The sequence below is a fragment of the Pristiophorus japonicus genome, chromosome 3 (genome assembly GCF_044704955.1).
Source record: "Pristiophorus japonicus isolate sPriJap1 chromosome 3, sPriJap1.hap1, whole genome shotgun sequence".
In the NCBI taxonomy this organism is placed as follows: Eukaryota; Metazoa; Chordata; class Chondrichthyes; family Pristiophoridae; genus Pristiophorus; species Pristiophorus japonicus.
Genome location: NC_091979.1, coordinates 213616408 through 213628822, shown reverse-complemented (window position 1 = coordinate 213628822; position 12415 = coordinate 213616408). Strand labels below are relative to the sequence as shown.

The 12415-nt window shown below is 42.0% G+C and overlaps 1 protein-coding gene across 2 annotated transcripts in view; it reads right to left on the bottom strand.

Moving 5' to 3' along the window:
* Positions 1-6558: 6558 nt before the first annotated feature.
* Positions 6559-12415, bottom strand: part of fam117bb (family with sequence similarity 117 member Bb) — a 289990-nt gene continuing 284133 nt past the window's right edge. For both annotated transcript variants that reach the window (XM_070876236.1, XM_070876237.1), the window contains one exon: positions 6559-10616. In XM_070876236.1, the coding sequence (XP_070732337.1) occupies positions 10301-10616 (316 nt within the window). In that variant the 3' untranslated portion in view covers positions 6559-10300. The remainder of the gene's footprint in view (positions 10617-12415) is intronic.

The window sequence follows — 12415 nt, the reverse complement described above, 5'->3', positions numbered from 1 at the left end:
TCGTCCCCTATGGGGCACAATGGACATAAAGAATACATAATTTACAACAAATTCCTTTCAGGCACAAGAACGCCACAGGGAAAGTGTGGCTAACAAGAGGAGTTACAAATACTATTAGATCAAAGGAAGAGGCTTATAATGTTGCCAAAAAGAGTAGAAATTGAGGATTGGGAGGATTTTACAATTCAGCAGAGAACCAAGAAATTGATTAAGAATGGGAAAGTAGAATGAGAGTAAACTAGCGAGAGACATGAAAACTGTAAAAGCTGCCACAGGAATGTAAAAACGAAAAGATTAGCAAAAGTAAATGTGGATCCCTTTCAGGCTGAGACAGGAGAAATTATAATGGGGAATAAGGAAATGGCAGAGAAATTAAACAAATGACTTCACAGAAGATGCAAAAAGCTTGCCAGAAATAGTGGAGAGCCAAGGGTCTAGCGAGTATAAGGAACTGAAAGAAATTAGTATTGGTAAAAGAATGGTACTGGGGGAATTAATGGGACTGAAAGACAATAAATCCGCTGGACATGATGGCCTAAATCCTAAGGTTTTGAAAGAGGCGGCTATATAAATATTGGATACATTGGTTGTCATTTTCCAAAATTCCATAGATTCTAGCATGGTTCTTGCGGATTGGAAGGTAGTTAATATAAGGGGGAACCAGTGGATGTGTGTATTTAGATTTCAGAAGGCATTCGGTAAGTTGCCACATAAGAGGTTATGAAACAAAATTAGGGTTCATGGGATTGGGGTAATATACTAGTATGGATTGAGGTAATATACTAGTATGGATTGAGGAATGGTTAATGGATAGAAGAGAGTAGGAATAAATGGGTCATTTTCGGGTTGGCAGGTTGTAACTCGTGGGGTGCCGCAAGGATCGGTGCTGGGGCCTCAGCTACTCCAATATATATCAATGATTTGGATGAGAGAACCAAATGTAAGATATACAAGTTTGCTGGTGATACAAAGCTAGGTGGGAATATAAGTTGTGAGAAGGGATATAGACAGGCTCAGTGAGTGGGCATAGCAAATGGAACATAATGTGGAGAAATGTGAAGTTATCCACTTTGGTAGGAAATATAGAAAAGCAGAGTATTTGTTAAATGGCGAGAGATTGGGAAATGTTGGTGTTCAGAGGTATCTGGGTGACCTTGTACACGAATCACTGGAAGTTAACATTCAAGTACAGCAAGCAATTAAGAAAGCAAATGGTATGTTGGCCTTCATTACAAGAGGATGAGAGTACAAGAGTAAAGACATCTTACTGCAATTTTATAGAACCCTGGTGAGACGCACCTGGAGTATTGTGTACAGTTTGGGTCTCCTTATTAAGGAAGGATATACTTGCCATAGAAGGAGTGCAATGAAGGTTCACCAGACTGATTCCTGGGATGGGGGGATTGTCCTATGAGGAGGGACTGAGAAGACCAGGCCTATATTATCTAGAGTTTAGAAAAATGAGGGGTGATCTCATTGAAACATACAACATTCTTACAGGGCCCGACAGGGTGGATATTTCCCCTGGCTGGGGAGTCTACAACTAGGGGTCACAGTCTCAGAGTAAGGGGTTGGCCATTTCGGGCTGAGATGTGGAGAAATTTCTTACTCAGAGGATTGTGAATCTTTGGAATTCTTTACCCCAGAGGGCTGTGGAAGCTTAGTCTTTGAGTATATTCAAGACAGAGATCAATAGACTTTTGGATATTAAGGGAATCAAGGGATATGGGTATAGTGCTGGCAAGTGGATTTGAGGTCGACGATCAACCATGATCTCAGTGAATGGCGGAGCAGGCTCAAGGAGCCAAATGGCCTACTCCTGCTTCTATTTCTTATGTACTGGGGATGATTTAGACACAAGGTATGAAGTACCTGCCAGGGATGAAGCAAAAGTTGATCAATGGAGCATAATTTAAGGCTCCTGCTAATGGTATATTTAGAATGTTTGCTCTTGGTAAAAAATGCATTACACTGGGAGAGGAATCTGGTTATGTTCCAGCACAGGTCATGAGATATTTCCCCCCCCGCGTGTGGAGACCGAGATCAGCTGTACTGTCCCACCACCCGCTTTGTTAAACACAAGTTTCAGATTTGAAAGAATTGACAGCAATTAATGAACACACAAAGCCTCCTGCTAATTATCCGCTTTACTTGTTTTATGTACGTTTCATGCATACAAAGGGAGTTTCCAGTTCAACGGTTCTCACCTGTTAAGAGTGAATCTCAACAACTCCTAAACATTTGGTCAGCAGCATTAAACTAACAGAGTCACTGGATCTGCTTCTGCACAATGTGGTCTTGGACCAGTGGAAAGAATTACTTGACAGACACTTCATTTACCCCTCCCCCCAAACAAAAATAAAACTGTAAACTTACAGCTACCACCAACACTTTGGCAAGCAATACGGAGTGGTCTGCTAATATCTACCAACGCCAGAACCACTAGTAATTTATCAGTAACATTTTCATCACCCAAAACGGGCAGTTCTCTTTGACCTCAACAACTAGGTCAAAGGAGGCCGGCAGTGATCCTTTGGTCTGCTACAATCTGTACTGGCTGTGGAACTGTCGACTGAATCATTTTAGGTACATTGCCAAACCTTTTCCTTTATAAATGACCCAGCTATATATTTAAAGACAGAAATAGATAAAATCTTTGAAATGAGGCATTTTCCAGCAACTGGAAACATTGGATAGCTTAATTCACCTCCATCAGCAGAGCAGAGTCACCCGGCATTAGATTGGCCAGCTCTTCCTCCACTTGAAGGGAGGTGTTGGGGAGAGAGCACCTCAATGGAGGCAAAAGCATGGATTTTCAAGGTAGAAGACAACTCTGGCAAAATAAATTGAAATCTGTACTTCTCGGTCATCATGATGAATGGGATTTAAACCTAGAAATGCTAGGACAAGGCCAGACAAATTCAAACATCATGAATCAGAAGTGGTTAACCTTTGAAACATCAACTAAAAATCTGGTATTATCTAGATAGTATCTTAAACGTGATTTTATGAAGCGTTTGAAGGTTTGTAGTTGGAATGGACACTCAGGATACTGGAATTTAGAAGGATATATCATAGGAATGAGTGTTATGAGGGTGGAATCTGATTGATGGCTATGAATGGTTTATATACAAAGCAACAGCCTATAATGTAGAGAATCAGATAGTTTATATACTGAATGGTGGATTAATAAGCAAGATAAAGACTAAATCTTGAGAACTTCAGATGCGATCAAATTGCAAGAGCAGAGGTCATAATGAGTATCGTAATCCTAGAGACTGAATGTGGCGTGGCCATCACTGCTGAACCTGGTCCTGCCTTCACCCAAAATCCACACACGTACTTTCCAGCCCACGGGTCACTGGAGAGCAATCATAATTGGGAATCCTGGCAATGTGTTCAGAGGTAAATTCTAATACCACCCATTTTCAACCCTAGCTGTAGACTCATCACAGACCAGAGATTTGACCTGGGCCCGTACGGTTCAGGATCCTACCACAAGGTGCAGTTATCCCCCAGCCATCGAGGAATAGCTAACTGCTGCTGTTATATTCTTCCATTTTCTCTTAGGCTTTCGCAGCAGTACTCATCATCAATGCAGTCACATTGTGCAGGAAAATCAATGATTATTATTGCTGCCACAGGATTAGTGGAGATCTGCAGTTAATTACTGGAAAAGTCCAGAGCCAATAAATTGCTCCATTAAAAAAAAATGGTAATGCCTTTTCCCAGCACAGTGGTAGGGAGTGGGCCACATCACCTTGAGGTAGGGAGGGAGGACTAAATAGGTCAGGATTCCCATTCTTGATTATCTAGTGACCTTGGCTGAAAATATCCACTTGTCCATGTCGAGCAGGGATAGGATCCGTCGCCAGCAGGGTGCCCCATGCGGTCAATGAGCAAGCCAATACTTGCTGTCCAGGCTCACGCGAGAGCAAGCACTTGGGTGACGTTCCCAAGATCAAACTGGCACGAACTAAGATTCCAGCAAGAGCCAAGGCCTTAAGGAGAGAAGGGGAAGAGCAGAAAAGGAAAAAGAAACCCTCCTTTTTGGTGAATATATAACATATATCTCTAAGTCACCAGCGAGTAACCTCAAGGTATTTTTCTGATAAAGAGTTATGTACTTTTTTGCTGCTTACTGACAAACATCATCCTTTAAAAGGGTTTCATTCTTTTACTTGGCTATAGTGTTTGGAAAGTGTTGTTTTCATGGAGCTTGCGATGAGAGAGTAAAGAGCAACTACCATGCAACAGACGTGAGCATGGCCTGGAATACTGTCGTCCTGTCAAAACTACTCACATTGAAATGTCTCCTCTTGGACATTGCCATAAGATAAAACAAGCTAACAAAGTACCTGCAAGACAAAACATTTACTCCCCTCTCACTCTCGTGTAGTTTCGCAGGCACATCCCCTCATCTCCCAATCTCAGTTGTCCCACTCGAGGCAGGAGAAATCTTATGACAGTAAGGGGTGAGAAAGGAAGAGTAAGAGAGAGAAGGAAAAAAAAGACGAAGGGGAGAGATGGAAAGAAAAAAGAAAATCAGTCGTCCCTGGCCACTCTCCCAGTGACTGGATAAAGGGGCAAGACAGGAGGTCAGCAATGAGCTAGAAATAGCACATTTATACAAGAGCAAGGATCACTGCAAGCTCAGTTTAAGGTTCTTAAAAAACAGTTTTTTGGTCATCAGTGAGAAAATCTCTGAACTTTGTTGCAATTAAATTTAGTATACCACTTGGCCTAGCCCAGTGAGAATGCAGCTGCCTGATTTTTAGGCCAAAGCTTAATTTCTCTGCCCAGCAAATGCTCTGCTGGTGGCCCTATATCCTTTTGCAGACCTTCAATGGGGAATTTATGAGGAATAAATAAGATACACTTTCTGCCATAATGCTGGAGCCATCAAGCAGCTACTGATTTATTAGGGACACTTCAGTTAGCATCAAGGATGGAGCGTCAGAATAAATCTTAGGCAAAACTGCACATAACCCATCAAGTGCACTAGACTAAATAAGTGAGGATACTTCTACAAGTAATTCATTGGTTGTGAAGTATTGTGACAGTTCCCTAGGACATGAAAGGTGCATAAATGCAAGTTCTTTCCTTTTCTTCAAAACTTTAAACTTGGCCAGCACTGGAGTAAAAAAAAAGGCAAAGTTACAACAACAGATCCAGTGTCTCTCAAACATGTTAGTCTAATGCATTGATTAGATTGTTGCAATAGTATTTAACGTTGATCTTGAAATCCAAGAGTATTTCTAGACCTAGTACACAAAGCTCAGCATAAGAAAAGGGTTTAGAAAATAGACATTACATTTACGATATAACTTTTTCCCAAACATACTAACAATTAAAACATTTTTCTTTACCCCAAATTTCTGAAAAATGCCAAAGCAACTTTAAGACGTTTTAAAACACGGAGGAGAAATTGACTGAATTTATCCAGCTTGGGTAAGTAAAGGCCTCTTTCACATGAGAACATCTCCTCAATCAATGAGAATTGGAAAGTTTTATACTTTGGGTTTAACCTGGTTCCTTTTTGCCCCGTTGTTTTATTTTGTTCACCAACGACTCTTGCCCCCATGCAATCCTCTTGAGTTGCTTCGGTCACCTGTGATTAGCCAAGGAGAGGCTTTGGCGATGAAATACTGGGATAAGGTGCTTGAGATGTGGCTGGCTCTTTATAATATGTATGCACATTTCATAGAGTTCTCCTTGCCAGATTGTAACAGTCCAGTCATCACAGATGGTACTGCAAACATTTCACTCCAACAAAACAGCCATTTATTTACTCATTCAGAATGTCTACTGCTAACCAAATCTCAATGCACAAGTCAGGTTCTCTGACTTCACAGGATTCAGCATAGTCGGCACTAGGAACTTAGCAACAGCGAACCTTACCCTACAGAAGGGAGTCCTTTCAATTTGTTTTGTATGTAGCATTGTGGATGTCAAAATTGTTGATACTAGAGAAAATTCAAAACATTTAAGACAGAATAGCAGAAAGGATAATGGAAAAGACCAATATAAGCAACAATACAAATATTGGGTGACTACAAGCAGAAGTGATTGTTTCTAAGGGATTTGAGTGTCCATGTACACAAATCACCAAAAGCTAGTGCACAGGTACAAAAAGTAATCAAGTGAAAACCAAGGAAGTTGTTACAGATACAGAGCTCTGGTCAGTCCCCATCTGGAGCATTCAGTTCCGGGCACTGCACCTTAGGAAGGATAATTGTCCTCGGAGGGTGTGCAGTGCAGATTCACCAGAATGATACCGGGGCTAAAAGGATTACATTATGAGGACAGGTTGAATAAATTTGGTTATACTCCCTTGAGTTTAGAATGTTGAGGGGTGATCTGATCGAAATATTTAAAATGATAAAGGGATTTAAGTAGGGTTGAGAGAGAGAGAGAAGCTATTCTCTCTGCTGGGGGAAATCCACAATAAGGGGGCATAATCTTAAAATTAAAGCTAGGCTATTCACGAGTGAAATCAGGAAGCATTTATTGCCACACAAAGAGGGTAGTGGCAATCTGGAGCTCGCTCTCCCACACTTTCCCCACCCCCCCCCTCCTCCCCCAACCCACAAAGGCAGGTAAACGGAGTTAAGGTACAGATCAGCCATGATCTAACTGAATGGCCTTGTCCTGTTCTTAAGCTCAGATAGCACAAAGCTACAGGCAACACAATGAACCAAGACAAATATGAAATGGTTAAGAAACTGGTGAGTATGGCTAGAATAGAAAATGACAGGATAGTAGGAAATATTAAAACGGTCAAGTATTTTGATAAAGCAGGTAGAAAAGGAAACAGTGGGTCCACTGAAAAATCCCAACGGTGATGTGATATCAAGTAACCGGGGGATAGCAAATACACTAAAGGAATAATTATTTGCTGTGTTCAGAGAGCACAGGCAGTCTCCTAAAAAAACAGAAGCTACTTTTTTGGGAGGGTAAAAGAGGGAGAGGAACAGGGATGAGTATTAATGGAAATGAAAATTGCAGATAGGTTGAGGAAGTCAAAAGACGACAAGGCACTGGGCCTGGATGGACTACATACAAGGGCACTTAAAGAAATGACTTGTGAAATTGGTCAATTCCATGCCACTATCTTTAGGGAATCATGAGAAATAAGAATCAAGTCCCAGGATTGGACAGTAGTTAACATTTAAACTTTAACGGTTAACTTTAAAAAGAGGGGACTGCATAGGGATAGAGCACAAATCCCAGGAGGTGATGAGTTTATACAAGACACTGGTGGGGCCACACCTGGAGTAGTGGGTACAATACTGGTCACCAAACTACAGCAAGGATATCCAGGCACCAGAGGCAGTGGGGGAAAGGAGGACCTACATTATTTAAATCTTCAGTCCATTTAGTTGCTGTAAGCAATGTTCCCTTTAGTTTTGTTTTGGGTGCCCAGCCCCTGTAAGGAGCTGTGCGGCCCATGTGCGATGTTTCCTATCGTGGGAACTGCTGAGTGCTGTGCTGCCGCGGGGCTTAAAGCGAACATCGGCTGTGCATATTTCCAACTTGTCATTCCTCCGATAACATAACACAGTGCTCGTTTCCTTGGGTGACCTGGCTGTTAGCACTTTTTTATGGCTTTTAATGAAAGATAAATGACATAATTAAAGGCTCAGTTACTGTGTACAGCTGATGTCCCAAGGCAATTAGTTGAAAGGCTAGTCCAAGATAAAGCTCTATAACAGATCCTACACAATTTCCACAATAGTACTCCCGCTCCAATTTAACTTGTCACTAACATATACTTCATACATCTACTTACTAATGGTAGGCTCCCCTTAATCAGTGATGCTATTTTGAATCAGATCCTCACAGGCTAAAAGATCATCGCTACAAAGGCTGGAGCCAAATCTCAATGCCTAAGTGACAGCTTCCAAACCCTCGCCCCTCCACACACACAGCTAGCTATTTTTAAAGTAATTCTCAAATTAGGGATTTCATCTGTAGAAATGTGAGGGTTGCTGTAGGACATGTGGAGATCAAGTGCATGTGTGCATTCTGCTCCAATATTACCATGTTTACGTAAATTCTGCATTTACCATATTCGCAAGGATTGTAAGGTGCTATTGATGTGAGTAAGGGCTTCTCATACAATACATGTGTGTTGGCTACAAAGCTTTACAGTTGCGATATACCTGGGTATTTCGAGGCTAATACTTTCTGCATGTATGAAAGGAAGGAATCCTTCCCACTCTCACGGTTGCACACATCTCATGCCTGCCAACAAGATGCATCCAACCGTTGCGGTGCAACCTGACAGCCCCCTTCCCATTCCCACAAAAATATGTGACCATTTATCAGTCATAGCAAGTAGTGCTCATGGTACCCATGGAGCCGAAAAAACGAGCAGGAGGTACGAGGCTCCTTTCTGTGGAAAAGCTACCCACCCACCTCAAGCCTCCAGAACCAGACTAACCTTAGAACTGACACAGCGCTACCTATTTCAGCACCCAACACCCTCCACTCCTCAAGCCCCCTGATCAGAAATGATCCTCTGTCCTTTCAATGGTACCATGACTTTTTAACTAAAGTGTCCCTCACTGCGTGCACCTACAATTATAGCATTCATGCACTCGATGAATCAACATCCCAAGAATCCTGGTACAAAATGGGACAAATTGCAAGAAATCAGTAACTGGTAACTTGGTGCCAAACCTTCCTTTCTTAGTAATGGGGTGGCAAGAGTCCTTTGCCAAACACCATGCAAACTTCCATCTACAAAACTGCACCTCTCCATAGCTTATAGGAACAGGAGTGATGCCATTCAGCCTCTTGTGCCTGTGCTGCCATTTAATTAGATCATGGCTGACTTGTACCTCAATTCCATTTGCTCTTACTGGCAAAAATATCAACCCAGACCATCTAAATTAATGAGCCCAGAGTACTCTAATCACCTGAATAGAAACATTTATAGTGATTGATAAGGAAACAAGAGCAAGGGTGAACTGATAGCACTCAGGGTTAGATTCCTCACATTCCTTAACCTTTATAGACTATGGGGTAACTTTAACACTACAGTACAAAAATTGCTATTTGATTTGTTTAACGAATAGTGTGAATGATCATTTTTTCCACAGTCCTGAGCATATTCTAACACTTGATATAAGGGGGTAGTGGACAGATTTTTGTTTGCCAGTGAAAGAAATAAAAACTGCACATTTTGAAAAGCTGCAAAGGCTCACTCAGAACTCCAAGGATATATTCTGCATTTTTAAATCTGAGGAGTGTTTGTTTTCAGCCAAAAAAAAACAAGCACCATCTTAAATTTTCAACATTTGGACTCAAATTGTGGCTCAACACTTTAAAACTAAAAAAAATTATTTCAGTTAAGATTCACCATATCTTAGGTAGATATGAAATTGAGCAGTTTCAAACTGACGCAAGCACACTATAGAGAGTCATTGAAGAGCAGTGGGGACAGGTTAAATAGAAATTTGTAGAATACTGGTCCACAAGCTGAGTTTGCAATAGTGTAATCACAATGGTCCACAGTCACTGGAGGAAGAGAAAGGGAAGAGGGGCCGAGACACCAAAAAGTCTTAACACTGTTGCACTCACTATCGTGTGGCTACCACTTAAAATACTAGTAATGATTCAACAAGGGCAACAGAGTAGTTTTCCACACAACGGAGTGATCAATCTGGGAAATCTCCAGTATACCTGGTTTTGTCTTCTCATGTGAAATTGGCCAGTGATACAGTAAATATACATGAGCACAAATGAAACGAGGAAAATTTCCTGAGAGCAGAACTACTGTAGCACTCGAGTGTTGCACTAGTGTAAAGCAGGCTTCCACTTGCCTTTGATTAACTTGGAAATGTTAACCTTATATATAATATATATATATATAATCTTTATTTAAATGTAAACAGAACAGGAACCATTAAAAGATAAGGCTCCACAGAGAAGGGGGATAATAGTGACAGCTGTGGTCCTTTCAAGTAATGTTTTGTCCAATCACCTTGTTCAAGTTTATGCCCTTCCACAGATTAGTCCTTGTGCCTGTATGGGGGAATAATCCACACTCTTTTTAAAAAAAAACAGTATGCCAAACATCATGCACCATAACAGAATCACCTCCCATTGTGAAAAGGTCTACATCCTGCTAGAGGAAGGCATTTCCTTAAATGTTGCTGTTGGGTTGATTGGAACCCCGCCCCCCCCCCCATCTTTGCCTGTACCCTGGGCCTGAAACCTTATTGCCAAGTTGTAGAGCTGCAGATATGTAATGCTGCTGTAGGTCTCCCCAGTGAAGGCCTGCTTCACTGGTTCATTTCTCCAACTCTTCTGTCTGCGCTGACTGCTGGTGTACCGAAGCCTGCAGGTGGCCCATGCAGGTACCTCTTGAAATTCTGTCTTGCTCCATATGTATTGGCAGAGGAATAGGTTGTGCCAGCGATACCGTGGGTATAACTGCAGCAGGAACTATGAGGCCATGATTGGAGCCCTTCAGCGTAAGGTCTTGCGTGGGCAGGAGCGGCTTCAGGATACTGACCAGACAGAAAGCAGAGCCACTTTTTGGGATAAAGTTCACCTTGTTTTTATCTGGACAGAAGAACTGAGGAATTTCATGCAGCTGCTTTGGTCTGGAATCAAGAAAATACAGCATCAGGCAAAAGCAAACCAATTAATTTTTTTTACAGCCTTCAAAGTTAATCGACAAGCCATCCAGGCTCAGCCTGCTATCATAGTCACCACCAGGTTTCAATGTGTCAGCCTTGGCTCAGTGGGTAGCACATTTGCCTCTGAGTCAGAAGATTGTAGGATCAAGTCCCACTCCAGATACTTCAGACCATAATACAGGCCAACACTTCAATGCAGTACTGAGTCTGCCCTCTCAAGTGGATGTTAAAGATCCCACAGCACTAATCAAAGGAGGGCAGGTAGAGTTCTCCCCAATATTTATTGTCCTGGCCAATATTTATCCGTGAACCAACAGATTATCTGCTCATTCATCTCACTGCCGTTTCCTACATTACAACAGTCACGACACTTCAAAAGTACTGAAGAGGTTGTGAAAGGCAAGTTTGTTCTTTGTTGCAACAAAAATCATATAAGCCAATACAAATTAATGCTTTGTGATACTCTTCGTTGAGCACTAAATTATTTCCCTCACTGGACAGACATATAAGCACTGGGACTTTACCGTGAATTGCAGCTCAAAATGTCCTCTCCAGAACACAAGCTGGAATGGTCAGCTTGACACTGTTGGGTATTAACATAGAAAATAGGTGCAGGAGTAGGCCATTCGGCTCTTCGAACCTGCACCACCATTCAATAAGATCATGGCTGATCATTCACCTCAGTACCCCTTTCCTGCTTTCTCTCCATACCCCTTGATCCCTTTAGCAGTCAGGGCCAATTCTAACTCCCTCTTGAATATATCTAATGAACTGGCATCAACAACTCTCTGCGGTAGAGAATTCCACAGGTTAACAACTCTCTGAGTGAAGAAGTTTCTCCTCATCTCGGTCCCTTATCCTTAGACTGTGACCCAACATCGGGAACATTCTCCCTGCATCTAACCTGTCCAGTCCGGTCAGAATTTTCTATGTTTCTATGAGATCCCCTCTCATTCTTCTCAACTCCAGTGAGTACAGGCCCAGTCAATCCAGTCTCTCCTCATATGTCAGTCCTGCCATCCCAGGAATCAGTCTGGTGAACCTTCGCTGCACTCCCTCAATAGCAAGAATGTCCTTCCTCAGATTAGGAGACCAAAACTGAACACAATATTCCAGGTGAGGCCTCACCAAGGCCCTGTACAACTGCATTAAGACCTCCTTGCTCCTATACTCAAATCCCCCAGCTATGAAGGCCAACATGCCATTTGCCTTCTTCACCACCTGCTGAACTTGCATGCCAACCTTCAATGACTGATGTACCATGACACCCAGGTCTCGTTACACCTCCGCTTTTCCTAATCAGTGGTCATTCAGATAATATTCTGCCTTCATGTTTTTGCCACCAAAATGGATAACCTCATATTTATCCACATTATACTGCATCTGTCATGCATTTGCCCACTCACCTAACCTGTCCAAATCACCCTGCAGCCTCTTAGCATCCTCCTCACAGCAGTTCAAGCAGACATTCACAAAACTGTCATGCCTATCAATAAAATGTAATTTGAATCCTAATGATAACCCTGACCACTTATAGTACAGCAGTTTAGAATCAATAACAGACATGTGCATAACCCCAAACTAACAGGGGGATTGACGTACCATCAGTCTGTTAATGTCTCAGACAAAAAAAACAAAAAAAAGTCTGAGCAATTACTGGTCTGCGTTTGTGCAGGTCCCGGCATCTGTTATACAGCAGCCCTGGCAAGAGTTGGCTATTCTACTTGCTGTGGAAATTTGACTGGTGAATGACATTTTTAAAA